The following is a 20009-nucleotide window of genomic DNA, read 5'->3' on the forward strand; positions in this document are numbered from 1 at the left end:
AAACAAATCGTTGCCTGGTAACCACCACAGAGTAAATAATATTTATGGACTGAAGGTAAGTCGTTGTTGAAATAATTAACCATTTAAATACATCTTATTATTCACACCTGTAAAAACTGCAATGTAACTTTGCATAATAATAAAATAATCATGATCAATTATTGCAATTTTAAATTCGAGAATATAGAGTGACAGCTATGTTTATGATTTTATGAACGCAGATTTATGAAAATCAATAACATGTCAATTGATTTTTAACATCAGCTGTTTTCAATTTGATTCAAATTTCAATTATCAATAATCAAAAATATAGGCTGCTCAGAAGCTATAAATTACAATTTTCCATCACATCACAACCAACTTTAAATGTCCCTCTAAACAATATAGCTCAAATATTAAAATTATGCACCGTTGGAAATATAAATGTGTCTGTAGTGATAATTACTATTATACTTCCCTTCGGGAAGGGGATTTTTGATATAAAAAGTGAATTATAAACCACAAAAATTATTTTCAAAAATATAAAAATGTTAGGAAGAAAACAAAGCCTCAAGGGCGAGCCAGTTTTGGCAGACTATGGCCCAGAAGAATCATTAAATGAAAGTGCTGATATAGAGTGGGTGAACAAGGTAAACAAAGCTAATATTGTGATTTTTTTATATGATTTCTCGCTCTACATTTTTATAATGTATAAATTTGAGATGGCATTTTATATAACTATAAGTATAAGAAATAAGAATTGGTAATAATTTGATCATAAAGTATAAATTTAAAGTTATAACTTCAAATCAAACTTGTTGTTGTAATTTAAATATTTACAACAACAAGTTTGAAACTTATTATACCTAATATTATGGTTAAATATTATATTAGTAAAATTAATATTTATATGCTTGATTGTTTTCCAGTTATGGGTTCGAAGAATATTAAGATTTTGTGCTCTTTTGAGCTTAATGTCAGTATCCCTCAACACACCAAAAACATTTGAAAAATATCCGTACATGCAGACAGTCACATTTGCTGTGGATTGTTCAGTAACACTTTTATTTACTGCTGAAATGATTGCTAAAATGCATATACGGGGAATTTTAAGGGTTTGTAACTCTTCTACCCTTTATAAATAATATTTAATTAAACTTCTTGTATAAATACAAGATGTAGAATATTATGTATTTTTTCTAATATACATATATCATTGTAATGTTTTAGGGTGATGTTGCCTATTTAAAAGATCATTGGTGCCAATTTGATGCTTCTATGGTATTTTTTCTGTGGGTATCAGTTTTACTTCAAATGTTTGAGCTGACTGGAATTGTGCCAAGATATAGTTATTTAAGTATTTTGAGAGCACCAAGACCTCTTATCATGATTAGATTTTTGAGGGTTTTCTTAAAGTTCTCCATGCCAAAGTCTAGAATTAATCAAATTTTCAAGTAAGTGCATGAGTCTATATTTGTTAATACACTTTTTGCAACTTTTTGTACCATAGCTAACACATATAATTTCTGGTTTGCAGGAGATCAAGTCAACAGATATACAATGTTACTCTATTTTTCTTATTCTTTATGTCATTATATAGTTTATTGGGTGTTCAATTTTTTGGTGAATTAACACATCACTGTGTAAGGAATGATACTAATCCAAAGTGAGTATAAATGTTCAAAATTTCTTATTAAATTTGCTAATGGGTATAAAGTGGTGTACCTATTAAAACTTATCTTCATTTCAGTGAGATAACAATTAACTCTCTAGCTATACCTGATACATTTTGTTCTCCAGAACCAAACTCTGGGTATCAGTGTTCAAAAGGGATGAAATGCATAAAATTACACTTGTCAAAATATATTATGGGATTCAATGGATTTGAAGAATTTGGTAATATATATTTTAAATTTAAATGCTGTTGCATGTGACAAGCCATATTTATCTGACATTTATATTTTTCAGCCACCAGTTTGTTCACTGTCTACCAAGCATCTTCTCAGGAAGGCTGGGTGTTTATCATGTACAGAGCAATAGATTCTTTACCAACATGGAGATCAGCACTTTACTTCAGGTTTGTATATTAATTTTAATAGCTCTTCAGTATCATAATTCCTTCAATTATTTCCTAGATTACCTGCTGAAATTAGTATAGTGGTAGAATTAGTTAGTCTTGTAGATAAAAAAATGCAATATTTAATATACACAACAATATTCAATGCAGCATTTAAAACTGAATACTTATTATAATTCTTATTTTTCTTACAGCACTATGATATTCTTCCTAGCCTGGCTAGTCAAAAACGTGTTCATTGCAGTAATTACGGAAACATTTAATGAAATAAGAGTTCAATTCCAACAAATGTGGGGTGTAAGAAACCCTATTACTAAAGGCAGCACTACACAGTTCTTTACTGGAGATGATAATGGCTGGAAATTGGTTACAATTGATGAGAATAAACATTCAGGTAATACAGCTCAATATACAAATGTTTACTTTTAAATAAGTAGGTAACCTATTTGATTAGGAAATCAGGCTAATATTTTGCACCTTGTTTTATTTTATTGATCAGTTATTTTGTATATACAAATTAAGTATTTTATTGTAATTTCAGGAACTGCACCAGAGATGTTGCACAAATTGCTTCAATCTGCATACTTTCGTCTCTTAGTCATGGGGGTTGTATTAGCCAATGGCATTATAACAGCTACAATGGACTTCAAGCATGATGACAATCCTCGTGAATTCTTCTATGAAAAATATTATTATATAGAAGTATGTATTCTGATAAAAAAAGAGCGTGTTTGCATGTATTTTTCAACCAACACAAAAAGTTTGCGTCACGAAGCCGATTTTGATAAATTAACAAACTGCATCATTAGATTTTTACGAATTGCGACCAGCCCCCCTAGTCAAGTGGCTTTCTGTTAGCGTAGCGTTCAATAGAATAGACTACGAATGTATGAGATTGACGTAACCTGTAGATACGTTTATCTACAGCCTACGTCAATCTCATACATTCGTAGTCTATTCTATTGAACGCTACGCTAACAGAAAGCCACTTGACTAGGGGGGCTGTACCCATGCTCAACAGGATAATAATAATGGTTGAAAATGCCCTCGCAGCGTAAAGCGTTTTGTTCTCATTTTAAATGTTCATATTAATTTGAGGCCCAAGTTCATCATAGGCAGCACAAGAAAAAAAAATAAATTTGGAAAATCCAAAAGTGCACGCCTCATAATTTTTTTTAATAAATATTTATTAATTATTATTTTTGTTTATTTGATAACAATTAAACCACATCGAATCAGACCCTGAAAAATGAAAGGGTTCTATTCCTGAGCATACTCAAGCGTAAGAGAAAAAAAAAGACTCGATTAGTAAAGTATTTCGGTCGCTATCGTGTTAACAAGAAAAAGGATCCGCACATACAGACACACGGACGTCCAAGACAGAACTTTTTTAAACTGTTTTTTAACTAGTTTAAATAACAAAAATGACATCAAAAATATCATGAACGTTAAAAATAGTGTTTTTTCTTAATATGTGTGTGTATGTATTATCTTACAAGTGCAATGTATGATACATAAAGACATTTTAAGTTTCAAAAATCAGATGTTTTGCGCGAAGTGACAGTAGTACCCACCTCAACGCTTCGCTTATGAGGCGTGCAATAAAGCATTTAAAATTAGAACATACGATTAAGCGCCAATAAAGTTCTCAAGATATACGGATTCAGCTCGTGGTAAAAAATATATTACGTTATTAGCGAAAAGCATACGAAAAGCCGAGTTGAAAAACTATTAAATTAGTATTCAATTTTAACTTTAATAAAAAATAAATTACGTGCCTTTTGGTTATACTATTAAGGCTTATTATGCCCACCGTTTCTACAGATTGCGTTCACAATATTTCTCGACTTCGAAGCATTGATGAAGATATGGTGTCTTGGATGGAAGGGATATTTCAAACATTCAGTACACAAGTTTGAGTTACTTTTAGCAATTGGCACTACAATTCATATAATACCGCAACTGTACATGTCTGGATTCACATATTTTCAAGTAAGCTATTTGTTGTTAACCAGTTCCTAGTAGAATATTAAATTATTAATAATTACACATATCCTTTTTCAAATTATTTATTCTTATTCAGGTTCTCCGCATTGTCAGGCTCATAAAGGCTTCCCCGCTTTTAGAAGGCTTTGTATACAAAATATTCGGACCTGGAAAGAAACTCGGAAGTCTAATTATCTTCACCATGTGCTTGCTGATCATAAGTTCATCGATATCTATGCAACTATTTTGCTTTCTTTGCGAGTTCACTAAATTCGAAACGTTTCCTGAGGTAAGAAATATTCTCAAAATGACATAATTATGTATGTGTAAAAAGTAAAAAAAATTATGTATATTTATATTTTTACAGGCATTTATGTCTATGTTCCAAATCCTTACTCAAGAAGCCTGGGTGGAAGTAATGGACGAGACAATGGTGCGGACGAGCCAAACACTTACTCCATTGGTTGCCATATATTTTATATTGTACCACTTATTTGTTACACTGGTAAGATAAAATTATTGGACATAAAAATAGATCAATGCACACATTGACAATATTTGACCTGAATATTTAATTACAGATCGTGCTCTCGCTTTTCGTAGCTGTTATTCTTGACAACTTAGAACTAGATGAAGATATTAAAAAACTTAAACAGCTACGTTATAGACAGCAAAGTGCCGAGATTAAAGAAACCTTACCATTTAGATTGCGAATATTTGAAAAGTTCCCTGATAGTCCTCAAATGACTAAATTGCATAAAGTCCCTGGCGATTTCAATTTGCCAAAGGTATGTGTTGGTAAGAACATTTTTATATATAACTGAGGAACTTTTTAACTAATAGTTGACTATAAATTATTTCCTAGGTTCGAGAGTCATTTATGCGTCAGTTCGTATGTGAAGTAGAGGGTGATGAAGAAGGTGGAATGGTAGGAGGGCCAATAGGGGGTAGAACTATTGCTGGCGATTTGTCGAGACGTGCTTTTGAATACATTGGTGTTGATAAAATTGCGTTTCCGTACCGAAAACGTTGTCTTGTCAAGACTCTTGTGGTGGCACCACCGTCGCAACGTCCGAGTTCAGCGCTTAGAAGACACGTGGTCGCTTCTATTATCAAGTAAGTCCAATTTTGGAAAGTATATTTTTCATACTAAATACCAGACTATTATGATTTTTTTTTGCTTCTTTTTCGATTATTTGGTAGTTTTATGTTTTATTTTTATTTTTTCAGATGTTTTCCCACGTAGTCGTTAATGTCAAGGTATATATTTGTTTGATTTTAGTTTATCATTATTATTTTTATTTTTGTCCGCTTTGTTCAAATGTTTCAAAGAGCTTGTGCATTGGTTAAATAATTCATTGATTGATGACATGTATAAATTTCAGTGATTCCAACAATCACAGACGTCTTGTTCTGGGTGATTCGGCACTTTTGGCTACTGGTGGTAAATCAGGCCTAAAATCGCAAGGGACTGTTTCCAGTGCTAAGCAATTGAGAGTCGATCAGAAAAAGTAAGGTTTCAATTTAAATAAAGTATAATTACTTACATATCATTATGTTTATTCTAAAATTTAGGTAAGTACCTATGTTTAATGCCAATTTTTTTTTTTCAAAATATCCGATATGTATAATGAATATCGCATGTATTATCGCATCAAATACGCATTATATCGAATATCGCATGTAGAAAATCTACAGAAATTACCAATTTTAATGGCAAGGACAGTTTTGCCTTCTCATTGATCATTCGCTTTAATGTTCGAGCACATATCCACAGTAAAAAAAAATCACCTAAAATTACTTTACCTACATATTTAACAAGGCTTATTCACACAACAGATTCGGTTCACGCTCGATCCGGCGGTCAGTACGCAGCGGTTCGATAAAGCTGAAACAGACATACGAACACTTGTTAGAAAATGGTGATATCGGTGCCGCGTCCCGCGTGGTTCCGTCCTCTCGTGCGAGACCGCCCTACCTCGATATAAGATTGCTGCAAGCGAAACGGCAACAGGCTGAAATGAGACGGTGAGATGTGTTTATATTTATTTTAATTATTAATTAATTATTGCACAAAAAATACAAAACAGATTAAATTAAACAGTAGCTTAAAATTTGTCCACAATTTGCGACCGGATTATGTTTACTTATATTCAAGGCTTCCATAAAATCTTGGTCAATTTTCAACTTGGTCAACAATTTATTATAATTAACAATTAACAATTTCAAAAAAAAATGCATTTTTAGCTGATTTTAATAATATTACAATCTTGGTGTACACAGAAACCAGCGGGAAGAAGATTTGAGAGAAAACCATCCTTTATTTGATACTCCACTTTTAATAGTACCGAGAGAATCACGTTTCCGCAAAATATGTAGAGCCATAGTCGACGCTCGGTACGACGCGCGACTGCGAGATCCAGTCACTGGCAACGAACGAAAAGTGCATTATAAAAGCTTCCAGTAAGATATCTTGTTATATTTTCTTATAAACTAACGTCTTGTAGGCAAAAATCTAAAGCATTGTCAACGTTTGAACGCTTATGAAATATATGCCGACTATAGCGACTCATTGTTCAAACAACATTATATCAAACATTTAGAGCGTATACGGCTATACGCACTATGCGGGTAGCCGCATTGCGGGCAGCCGTCCGGCTGACCGCAAGCACAATTATGTACGTAATATTCATTTCTATGCGCACTGCGATGCGGCTACCGCAGACCGCACAGTGCGCATAGAAATGAATATTACGTACATAATTGTGCTTGCGGTCAGCCGGACGGCTACCCGCATAGTGCGTATACGCTCTTAAGCAATAAGTTTAATATGACATTGAAAATTTTCTATGATTTTTAGCAATTTCTTGGGTCTCGTCACTTATTTGGATTGGGTGATGATAATGGTAACTACGCTTTCGTGCGTGTCAATGATGTTTGAAACACCTACATATAGAGTTATGGACAACTTCGTACTTCAGGTAAGATCCGTGATTCTTGAGTACATAACTACTGATTTTACATAAAAATAAAATATTAATTATTTTAATGGAAAATCTTTTCAGATTGCAGAGTACGGTTTTGTAATCTTTATGAGTTTCGAACTAGCTCTAAAAATTTTGGCTGATGGATTATTCTTTACACCCAAGGCGTACCTCAAAGACGCTGCTGCAGTATTGGATGTATTCATTTATATAGTACGTATGATATTAGCATAATATTATTATTTCCTATTTTTAAATGTCTTCTTAATAATTTCTTTAATTCAATAGTTTTAAATGAATATAGAGACAAAATCTGGATCTTTGAATATGACATTAAACGTGGTTCTTACAAATCAATAAAAAATAATATCAATAAGTCTAATGGTTCATAGGATTTATAATGCATTATGTCCACTATTTTTAAAACATTAAACCTAAACTATACTAAAACTATTTCCATCCACATATTATCCACTGTTATTTTAAGACATTTTGAACTTAATCAATTAAGGGCCGATTTTTCAATGCTTGGATAAAACTTATTCGTCGAATAATATATAAAACTACCATATTTTTAAAAACGTATTCTAATTGCCCGTATTTGACAGTTTACGTGACATTTTAATATTTTCGTATAATACTTTATTGGACGGATAAGTTTTATCCAAGCATTGAAAAATCGGCCCTTAGTACATATTTCAAGCCATATAATAATATCCATAAAAAAACAGGTATCATTAACATTTCTATGCTGGATGCCCGCTCGAGTACGCGCAGGTTCTGCGGCTCAAATGTTACTAATACTGCGGTGTGTACGACCGTTGCGGATATTTACGCTCGTGCCGCACATGCGTAAGGTCGTGTATGAACTGTGCCGCGGGTTTAAGGAGATTTTACTCGTATGTATTGGTTTAATTACTTAATAATACTACTCGATTGAATTTTATAATATTAAGTTTTGCAGCGTTATAAATCAGAAATATTTAAAGAATAGAAAAATCGACCACGAGGCGGGATTCGAAGCCGCATCTTTCGCCTAACTGCTACTCGATTTAATTTAATTCTAGATCGTAAGATACTAGAACTAGAACTAGAACTTAAATATCTTAAATATCTATAACTTAAATATCTTGCCAAAAGTTGCTGTTCGTTAAGAAATTGCATAATTTCATTTTACTTTGTCCGGGAAGTTATTATTTCATGGTCACATTTTCGTATTTTGCGCTATGTTACTTTTTATTGTGTGTAAAACGATTAAAACGATGATTATAACGGCTATGTTATTTCAGGTATCGACGTTACTTATATTGCTCATGTTTGTGTTTGCGAGCTATGGAGTTCAACTGTATGGTGGAAGGTAGGTTAATTATTAGTAAAATCTATTTTGCGTTTTATATTGGTATTATTGTTTCCGTTTATAATTTAAAGAGTATAAGTACGTTCAAGTATTCAAAAAAAATTTTTTTTAAACAATATTAATTTCAGATTGGCTCGGTGCAACGATCCCACTATAACGCGACGTGAAGATTGTGTAGGAGTGTTCATGCGCAGAGTTTTCGTAACCAAAATGAAAATTAGACCCGGACCTAATGAGACGTTTCCTTCCATGTTGGTCCCTCGAGTCTGGTATGATTTCTTAATTTATGCATTTTTTCTTTTATTTTTAATTTACTTATATGTAATTATAAAATTATTAAGTATATGTTTGTATATCTATACATCTATACAAATATTATAAAGAGGAAAGGTTTGATTTTTTGTTTGTTTGTTTGTTTGTATGAATTGAATAGGCTCCGAAACTACTTGGCAGATTTGAAAAATTCTTTCACTGTTGGAAAGCTACATCATTTCTGAGTGACATAGGCTAGGTTTTATCCCGGAAATCCCACGGGAACGGGAACTATGCGGGTTTTTTTTTGAAAACGCGGGCGAAGCCGCAGGCGGAAAGCTAGTCTACTATATAAAAATAAGTCGGGTTTTCCTTCCTGACGCTATAACTCCAGAACGCACGAACCGATTTCCACGGTTTTGCATTCGTTGGAAAGGTCTCGGGATCCGTTAGGTTTATAGCCAAGAAAAGGTGTCTCTGGTGGCGAAACGGAGTTCGCCAAGTTTGCTATAGTCCTTTTCACCTATGATGATTCCTGTGACACTTCATCGTGTTCCGAATTACGTATTTTATGTTCAAAACGCCAAAATAATTGTATTGCATAATATTTTTATTTTATGGCGGTATTATTACCAAAAATAGAAAAATGAAACATCTTAAGCTTATAAATCAAAAACAGTATTGTTTAGTTTAATATAATGAAAAATAAAATAAAATAACACAAAAATATAATACCTATGCAATTCGTGTACCGGTCAAATGTGGCTACTTGACCACATTTTTTTACTTTTTCTTAGCTAACTTATTTATGTTAAACTTTTATTAACATTTTATGATTTGTTCATGTCATGAATGATTTCATCATTCACTTTTACTAGGTATTTCTTTAAAATATATTGAATTTGACATTATTTGCAAATAAACGTAATACAGGTCAAGTTGACACTGATGTGGTATCTTGACCTTGCACATCAGTTTTCATAGGTAGATGCTTAACATTCTTGTTTTAGGCTAAGTTGCTATTATTTTTTAAGTCTTCGACTTTTTAAATATTGCAGCCCGAAGCTTTACAATAAACTGTTAGGCTCTGGCTACCTGGTCAAGTTGCCACGGGATTTGTAATGATTTCATACAAAGCATTACATGTCGGATAGGGTTGTCACAAACAAGACACAAATTTTAATGAACTATTTATTTATTAAACTAAATTTAATACATATGTATATGTATATTACTTAATACTTATAGGTATTTATTAATAGGTAAGGAAACACTTATTTTTCATTAGAAATATGCTAAATCGTTGTCATCAAAGAGAGTATAAGTATCTGGATTGTCCGAAATTTGCAGCCAATTTATTGATTTTACTATGCAAAACTCGAAACAGATAAAAAAAGGAAAAAATGCAGTCACGTTATTTTTTTGTGTCAACCCTAGGCGTCGGTCAAGTTGCCACGCAGCGGTCAATGGCAACTTGACCTAACCTGAGGCATCAATGCCCAAGCAAATATTTCGACAGATGAGCCTAAAATTGGATAGTTCCCACTGTAAAATCAATCTCTAGGGTTTATTACACAACATATCAAAACTGTACTCACCTGAGATGTGCAGTTTAAGCTCTACAAACATAATAATACTGACACCGGCAAAAGATCCTTAGTCACAGTCACACTTCGATACGTTATATTGCGAGAACCAACAGCGTTACCGCTTTAAAATTAAAATATGTTGCCAATTAATATTTTAAAAACCTACCAACATCGATACGTTAGGTCAATTTGCTTTCAATTCTACAAAATTTGATATTTTGTTGTTAAACGGAAGGTGTGGTCAAGTTGCCAAGTAAAGGTCAAGTAGCCACATTTGACGGTACATGAAATGGATCGTTGAAAAATCATAGAGTTGGAAAATCATATAATCGGCACCCATCTTGTGATCGTTTGTCAATCGAGTCAATCGTCTGTATGAGTGCGTCAGCCTTGTATACAAGCATTGAGATAATATTAATATGGAGACGACACCGCCTACATCACTTATGTTCCATTCAACATACGCCATGTGGCGTATGTTGAGCGGTTTTTTTTAATGGTTTTAAAGTGAAACGCATCAAATATGCCTTCGTGTGTGTTACGACTTACGATATTGCACAAATAATACAAATAATACGGAAAAGTGCAAAGGAATATAAACTTTCATCGGTAAGTACCTAACTAGATTATAATTTTTAAAACTTAGTTAGAGCAAAAAAATGGCGCACAGATTGTGTTCGTGGTGTCTCCTCCATACGTAGTAATATTATCTCAATGTATACAAGTTGCATTTTTATATTGATACTTTATGTGGTATTCTGTTATTGTTACTAATTGTTATTGTTGACTTTTTGTTGCTGTTGTTTGCTTAGTTTCCTTAGTTAATTGTTGGCGAAATGCCGAAAAAACTAATTTTGGTACTTTATTCAAATCGATTTCATTTCCATATAAAATATAATCGATTATCGGAAACAATTGATATGATTTCAGTAAAGACATCTCTACACGTGTCAAAAATCGATGTGTCACAGAAATCATCTTAGGTGGAAAGGACTATAGTGTAGTATATATATGTTTACTAATAATTGCATTTTCTTGCAGGGCCAATCCAAAACGGTTTAACTTTGACAATATCGGCGATGCCCTGCTAACATTATTTGAGGTTCTGTCATTTAAAGGATGGCTGGATGTTCGAGACGTTTTAATTAAAGCTTTGGGACCGGTTAGTTATTGTATTTACTAATCATGCTTTAAGTAAATTCGTTATAAATATAAATAAAAAAATAATAATTTGTCTCATAAGCATGAAGTTCGAAAAACAGACATATATTATATATGATACTTTTTAAACTATTAAAATATATTTTTATTACTTTTAGGTGCACGCAATATATATTCACGTGTATATTTTCCTTGGATGTATGATTGGACTGACACTATTTGTTGGTGTGGTCATTGCTAATTATTCTGAGAACAAGGGTACTGCTCTGTTGACAGTCGATCAAAGACGCTGGTAAGCTTTTCAGTCCTTTATGTTCAAATTATAATTCACGATTTACAAAGTTGACCTAAATTTGCTACTGATTCTTATTATTTATATTTATATCATTCAATAATATTCGACAATTTTCTCATCTTATGTATTAATTCTATATTTCAGGTGTGATTTGAAAAAGAGATTGAAAATCGCTCAACCCCTTCACTTGCCTCCTCGGCCCGATGGCAGAAAAGTGCGCGCTTTTGCTTATGACGTCACCCAGAATCTCACCTTTAAACGGATTATTGCAATAGTTGTGTTGATTAACAGCGGTCTATTAGCTGTGACGGTATGTGAATGAAATTTTCTTAACTATACATTGCTTTTTTACGGTTGTGATTTTAGTGTTTTAATTATGAACGCATTCATTAAAATATGCAAAATTTGTAATAGAATATCTCATACTTAGGCCCATAATTGTTATTTTAATATACTCTTAATGAGCGCACGCTTTCAAACAGTGAACAAAACTTTGTCCACGGAGCGGCAACGTCGCATCAGCCGCTTGTCATGCGTTCCTCGTATAATAAACAATATAAATTATTCTATCAATGGCCCTGTCAAGCAGCTTATCGCAAAACGTCTATCACTAACCTCAGCGCTGCTACTAGTGTTTTTAGCACAGACATAGATAGACTACGCAAGTACCGCGATCTGTATGAAAACCAAGCGTGTCATATTTTTTGTACTGACCTTGACGCGTTATGACGTCACGAGCGCTTTTTAGTGATGGTAATTTCATTTTACGCTAAATCGATTAGGACGCCACTCGCGCGGCGATTCTAGTATCGTCCTATCCCATCGAAGTAAATCGAAAGAAATCAGATCAAACTAGATCTATGTCTAAGAGGTAATTAAATAAATGAATCGTAATCGATTACTAAATCGATTCAAGACAGAAAAATGATAATTACCATAGACAGAGGAATGATAAAATAAATTTATAAACCTTTTAATATTCTAACAAGTAAACTAATGTGTTTTAGCTTTTTCTTACATATGCCCATTGAGTTACCGTGTACTACGTACTAGAGAGGCCATCGAAAGAAAGTAATGAAACTGTCAATCAATCAATCTTTATGTCCCGGTGCATCAATCCATTTTTCTTTTATGTTCGGGTTACTTGGAAAACTGAAAAAACAAACATAGTCTAAGCAATAAGGAGTTTTCTTAAAAAACTCCCAAGATGACACTAACTAATGGCGTCCATGTCATAATATTTATTTTTAGTACCTTTGTATTAAAATACTTAAAAGTTCTAGGTCAAGTCGTATTAAATGACAAAAAAAATCTATGCCTTTTTTTCTGAAAAATTGCTCCTTCAAATTATCATTTTTCTGTTCGATTATAAAATCGATTAGAATCGAGAACTGTTGCATCAAATGAACATCACTAACCACAAAATTGGACAGAAAAATGAGAACAGAAAAATGAGAAGACGCTATTCATTGCTTGTTATCATACGACTCGATCTTTACCGTGCCAAGTAAAAGCCGCAATGTATTCCGAATCATTTCGTATGATTTGGTATCCGTGTTTGTCACGATCGTTTTCCACAGATATTCTTTATTTGATTTTAAAATAAATAGTGCATATTCTGATTAGAAAATTACTTACCGGTGGAAGGAAACATCTCTGCTAACTCGGCCACTCACAGCTGTGGAGTTTCTACAGTTTATAACGGCGTAATTCGGCATTTTACTTTATTCAGCTTCACGTCTTTCCTTGGCGAACTGCAAGCGCGGACTGAGTGTAGGCCAGCGTCAAGTAAGTTTCATAATCAATTGAGTGTACGGCGAGATTTTTCGCTTGCCGTTTATATTATAAGTCTTCTTCGTGGTAGGGAACAGAACTCAAGACTACTTGAATGTGTGAGTTTCTGCGTCCCCACCAGATTCGCGTGGAAACGGCACCGTTCACCACTGTTGCTAGTGCCCACAGCACGAACCAACCTTCTTGCGAAAGCACCAATGGTACGGGCCATCCGCATAATAAATGAAGCGCACGAAAGAGCGGACTTATTTCATTGTCCTATGAGTGAATTCGCAAGGGTGATATTGCAGTTAATCTGTTATTGTTAGTAAGTTCTTTAAATTTTTCTATGTCTATGTTAAGTTATGTATGTAATTTTCATTTAGTATATAAGTTAGATAAGTTTCTTTTGTAAAATAAAATTGTATCTGTGTCGCATTGGGCATTGTCCTGTAATGGCATGTGATGTTTTTTAAATAAAAAAAAATAAAAAAAAAAAAAAATAATAATAATCTTAGTTTGGACACGGGAAGTACATACACTCGCTTAGTCTATCTTGATACATGTCTGTGGTTTTTAGTGTACGTGCAACTAAATAAACAGCATATTTTTTTTATTTTGATTTAATAAATTAAAATCAATGTGCTCCATCATGATAATCGTTACTATATTTTTTTCATTCTTAACCATCAGTACATAATAATCCATACTTCCATACTAATATTATAAATGCGAAAGTAACTGTGTCTGTCTGTCTGTTACTCAATCACGCCTTAACTACTGAACCAATTTGCATGAAATTTGGTATAGAGACATTTTGATACCCGAGAAAGGACATAGGCTACTTTTTATCACGGGAAATAGGATAGGTTTTATCCCGGAAATCCCACGGGAACGGGAACTATGCGGGTTTTTCTTTGACTGCGCGGGCGATGCCGCGGGCGGAAACCTAGTAAAACATAATAAATACATAATTTCCCAGTGGTCTCGTCACTCATCGAACACAGAGCGTTTAGCGCTGACCTCAGCACTGCTAACGCTAGTGTTCGTGGTTGAAGTGCTATTGAAGACGATAGCTTTCACGCCCCGCGGGTATTGGCAGAGTCGACGTAATAGATACGACTTATTGGTTACTGTGGCTGGTTGTATCTGGATTTTTATGCATTTCACTTTAAAGGTATTTTTTTTATTTGATACTTATAAATCACATCCGAAGTAGGATAGTAGTCTCCAAATATCGAGACATTCCTAAGAAATTTTCCACTTACAATATTAAGGAACCTTAAATAAATTATCAATTAGAGATTTAAATAAAATAATGAAAGAATAAACCTTAAATAAATTAGCAATTAGAGATATAAATAAAATAATGAAAGAAAATCAATCAAATTGGTATTGAGAGCTCATTCAACATAATGTCGCTTTGTACAATTCCAGTGTACACCTATAAATTAAATGTAGTCGTCATATGAACAATGTATTTTTAAATAGTTATATTGACAAATTTCATTTTCAGAATGACCTATCATATTTCGTGGGTTTCATGGTGGTGATATTACGTTTCTTTACAATAACGGGAAAGCACACGACACTTAAGATGTTAATGCTAACCGTGGGTGTGAGTGTGTGCAAGAGTTTCTTCATTATATTTGGAATGTTCTTGTTAGTGTTCTTCTATGCGCTTGCTGGAACTATTGTATTCGGTAACGTCAAATACGGTGAAGGTATTGGAAGGTCAGTGTTAGATAATAATTTTCATAATTATTAAATCAAACTTACATCTCGTTCAATTTTATTTGAGTCAAATGTGTGAAAAATGCCAACGTTTTAAAGATATGCTTTTAATGTGTTAAATGTTAAAAAGGCTTCATCGTTGGCACCAACTTAATATAAGTTATAACGATCACTGATGTATATTCCGTTACTGATGGGCCTACTTGGCATAAACTTATCACTCAAATTGTACAGCAATATATCCGCTTCATCACGAATAAAAATTTATCAAATTTTATTTTATTATTTCTATTACAGGCGCGCAAACTTCAATTCCCCCATCCACAGTGTGGCCATGCTATTCCGCATAGTAACCGGCGAAGACTGGAACAAGATAATGCACGATTGTATGGTCGCGCCGCCATACTGCACGCCCGCGGATAACTACTGGGAAACAGATTGTGGCAATTTTACTGCCTCGCTTGCGTACTTCTGCACTTTCTATGTGATCATCACGTATATTGTGCTCAATTTGCTTGTCGGTTTGTGCATCCTTTTGTGATTAATAGCATAGTATAGACTTAGGATAATAAAGTAATATTGTTATCTACCCGCCATAATGCGCTACGGGTTAAAAAAATAATATTTAAAAAATAAGCAAAGTTCGTTGCAAACAATCAAATCTGAAGAAAATCACATTCTCCTTGAAATACACGTTTTAAAATTAAGAAATAAATACATACGATAACGATTAATAAGACATTTAAATTTCAATGGAACCATTAAATATTTATAGTTTACTTTCCTTACAGCTATTATCATGGAGAACTTTTCGTTGTTCTATTCAAACGAAGAAGACGCACTACTCTCCTACGCTGATATAAGGAACTTTCAAAATACTTGGAATATAGTAGACGTTCATCAAAAAGGCGTTATCCCAGTTAAAAAAGTAAGTTGTAAAAGTCAATGGTGTGAAATTAAGCAATAGTGTATTAAATATTTTATTTCAATTATGTTATTAATTTTAGGTGAAATTTATCCTGCGTCTGCTAAAAGGTAGACTCGAATGCGATACACACAAAGAGCGTCTTTTATTCAAGTACATGTGCTATGAACTTGAACGCCTGCACAACGGCGAGGATGTTACTTTCCATGATGTCATCAAGTGAGAACTCCGTACACAATATTATACTATTAATCATAATAGACGAAATGTTAGAGAGAAAAATAATAAAGTATTTAATGATTTAGACACACTAGGTCGACATAATCATAATTTTTGTATTATTTATTTTTACTGTCAATACTCAAGACAAATACATGATGCGTAGAAACAATCAAAACTGTATGCACGGAGCGGCAACGTCGCGTCAGCCGCTCATTATGCGTTTGTCGTGCGGAGTAGTGTAGTGTCATGTATACTACTTGAAATGCTCAGATAGTTGAAAGAAAATTGACAAATTTTATAGCGCGATTAACGATTACAAAATGCGCCTCTTGTTATTTCTGGATTGCATGTATTCGTCATAATATGACGCGTCCGTGGTTTGAGCTTATGCTTATGTGTAATGCAAAATAAACAGACAAATTAAAATAATACCCTCATTAATCACGTTTTTTGAAAAAAAATCATAAACAGGATACTTATCACATTTTACGTGATTGTTGTAGAATATAATTTGGCATACATAAATTTCTCCTTTTCCAGTATGTTATCATACCGAACTGTGGACATCCGTAAGTCCCTACAAATGGAAGAACTATTGGCGCGCGAGGAGTTTGAGTTCCTCATAGAGGAGGAAGTTGCTAAACAAACAATTCGCACGTGGCTAGAGGGATGTTTGAAGAAAATACGTGCCAACAGTAGCGTGAGTATTATTTACTAGCTGAATACCGCGGCTTGATGCGCGTGCTACCCAATTACAAAGTAGCCTTTGTGCTTATCAAGACTATTATCTATTTTTGAACCACTTGATTTATATGGAAAACTAGTATGTTCGATAATATTGTCATCAGTCTTTTGAGATAATTGTTAAAACTTAAATTTCAGAAACAACAAACGAGTCTCATTGCTGGCTTACGAAAAACGAATGAACAGCCTTTGGAATTGCCCAATGAAAAAACTGAAAAAGAGAAAGCAGAAGCCGAAATTCAAGTAAGTATTAATTTGATATTGTATATTATGTATTAATATGAGTTAATTAATAAACAATTTTATTTTTTTATTGAATTAAAATATTTTGCTACATTAATTGGAAATTAAACGTACAATCAATAGCTGAATTTGTTTTTATAGCAAACTACGGCGATCGCTGGTCGCACGGAGATAACCGAGTCTACATCTCAACCCATTATCTCAAGTAAGTTTTGTATTTCATATTTTTATTTGTAGTAAAACTTCAAGATCAATATTGCATTAGCTACATTTTTTTCCCTTCTTTATTAATGAAATTATTAAAATCCGTTTGCAGATATATCGACTTCTTTGGACTCACAACCAAAGCGAGGGTCTACTAAAACTCCATTCAAGCGCTCAGGGTTGCCGTCAGTTACTATACCAAGGTATAAAACTATTCTACTGTTTCATAAATGGTGTTAACAAGTTAGTTAGTCGTGTTTAAACATTATAATGATGGTTCATATTATTTTTAGGCCTGAGAGTCCAGTAAAAAAATATCTACAGCCTACTTTGAGCGATCCACATCCAGCTCTCAACAAAAAGCCCGCACGTGAGTGTTTACAAAAACCGTTATGTATATTATATTTAAAGACGCGTACGTGTAAATACGTGTTATGTCTAGGTTGTATCAAAAAATTAGTCGCGTGATCTAAGTTGCTAAAATCTATGTTGTTATAATAACTCATTAAGTAATTCAATTTTAAATTTCTTATGGTTACGTTAAAGACAGTTCTGTTACGTGTAACATATAAAACGTGTGTGTACGCGTATTCATAAATATTTAATACAATCTTTGTACTTTTTCACTCAATTCCAAAAAAATCAAAAAGTACTAGACTGTTTTTTTTTTTGTTTTGCTAAAGCTTTACAAACTAATGCCCTCCTGTTTATCCCATTTAAATTATGTCCAGTTCGGACCTTTGGATGGCTTTTTAGTTTTTTCAAAAGGAATAATGAATATACAGGGTGTCCCACTATTGGTATACGAAGCGAGAAGGGACTTATAGTTTTGCATACACTGATCACATAAAAAATAATTAAACAACAAAATAACGTTAAAAAAAATTGCTAAATTTTTCCTGAAAATTCATGTTCTCTTCTCTAGCTTCGCGCAGACGGCATATACCGCTTCGCTAATGTGAGCATTTTGTCTTTGAAAACATAATCATAACCAATAGCTCACGTGCTGGTGGCAAAGTTGAGCAATGAGCAGGTTGCTTGTTATGAGTGTACACATAGAGTTTTAAGAATTCATCTACATATTTAAAAAAAATGCGTCTGGAATTTTATAAGTATTTTTTACGAGCTCAGCGTATGCAAAACTATAACCTCCTTTGAGCTTAGTATACCAATAGGACACTCTGTATAATATAAAAATTATGGAATATATTACAATTAAAGTTAATCCTTGCAGTGTGTGGCCTAGCAGCGGTGATGAAGAGCCACAGCCGCATGAGCACCGCTATGAATACTGGCGGTGCGCGCGAGGCGGCCGCGCTGACGCACGTGGTGGCGTGGTGGCGCGGCGCGGTGGCGGAGCGGGGCGCGGACTAGCGGCGAGCGGGCGCGCCGCCCCAGCGCCCCCCGCGCGCCCCGCGCCCGCCGCCCGCGCGCACCCGCTCGCCCGCCTCGCGACCGCCCAGCTTCAGAGCCTTCTAGAATGTGCAGTGAGTTCTTTTGTTGAAGTGAAAACTTCTTTAGCGGCGTTGAGCACTTTTTCTGTAATGGGTATAAAATCTTAAACTCGCGTCAGAACACGGGACCTGATCGAAAAAGCGTAAGACGGATACCATTCCAAAATATCAAACATGCTCAACGTTAATAATCAAGTTTTCACTTCTGCCGGCACTCCCGGAGTGCAACCCGTCTTTCTTTTTATATGTGCTTCGGTTCGACCTCATATTCACAAACTATTGCTGAAGAAAGTAAATCAGATCGCGTTTGAACCACGTTGTCTATACGCATCTAATTTAATCGAAAGACGCACAATTGCTAAAGTAAGTTTATCAGAACGCGTCCAAACAACGACATGTATATTGTATACATGTCGAACAAACGAAATAATGCTTTATGACGGTTGGCTGTTTGTTTTTTTTTTAACTCACTAGTTAATTACAACATTACCGTACTGAAAATCCTTGAGGAGGCCTTTGTCCAGCAGTGGACGTCCCACGGCTGAAATGAACGAACTAATTACAACATGGAATTAGAGTTTAACAAAGCAGCAAAATGAAAACATTAATTTCTCAATAATTAATGAAATAAAGCTTCCTGTTTTCACGTGCGTCTGACTTACGGCCAATTAATGAAATAAAGCTTCCTGTTTTCACGTGCGTCTGACTTACGGCCTATTTCATATTTTTTGTGATGATTATGCAGTACTAAATATTTTAAATGAATTGTCTATTTATTGTAACTTACCTAATTAAAAAAGTAAAAACAACGTTGTCATAACTGAAAGGGCGTATTCAGAAAGAAAGCTTGAAACTTATAAGCGCTTATCGGCGCTTGTCATGTTCATATATTTTCCTGCGCGGGTTACCAGCGCTGACAAGCGCCGATAAGCGCTTATAAGCGCTTATAAGTTTCAAGTTTTCTTTCTGAATACGCCCAAATACAGTAATAATCATAAAACCGTAACTCGTAAAAAATGCAATAGCCAAT

The 20009-nt window shown here is 34.0% G+C and overlaps 1 protein-coding gene across 1 annotated transcript; it reads left to right on the top strand.

Annotated features, from left to right (window-relative positions):
• Positions 1 to 279: 279 nt before the first annotated feature.
• On the top strand, positions 280 to 18899 carry na (sodium leak channel non-selective protein na). The gene is made up of 35 exons (XM_089709815.1): positions 280 to 629; positions 909 to 1094; positions 1210 to 1433; positions 1517 to 1645; positions 1730 to 1875; positions 1948 to 2056; positions 2251 to 2450; positions 2598 to 2758; positions 3881 to 4048; positions 4140 to 4331; positions 4410 to 4547; positions 4624 to 4830; positions 4908 to 5158; positions 5428 to 5553; positions 5882 to 6070; positions 6326 to 6505; positions 6903 to 7023; positions 7108 to 7239; positions 7758 to 7925; positions 8316 to 8383; positions 8512 to 8652; positions 11266 to 11386; positions 11544 to 11677; positions 11825 to 11990; positions 14436 to 14630; positions 14970 to 15187; positions 15485 to 15708; positions 15979 to 16115; positions 16195 to 16331; positions 16875 to 17034; positions 17217 to 17321; positions 17463 to 17526; positions 17638 to 17728; positions 17819 to 17895; positions 18760 to 18899. Exons 1-35 carry the CDS (start codon positions 528 to 530, stop codon positions 18897 to 18899), a joined length of 5307 nt encoding a protein of 1768 aa, XP_089565941.1. The 5' UTR covers positions 280 to 527.
• The last annotated feature ends 1110 nt before the right edge of the window (positions 18900 to 20009 follow it).

This window comes from Colias philodice, chromosome 2 (assembly GCF_061535455.1).
Source record: "Colias philodice isolate Cphi_HAF_F1 chromosome 2, ilColPhil1 Martin Lab GWU primary, whole genome shotgun sequence".
NCBI lineage: Eukaryota > Metazoa > Arthropoda > Insecta > Lepidoptera > Pieridae > Colias > Colias philodice.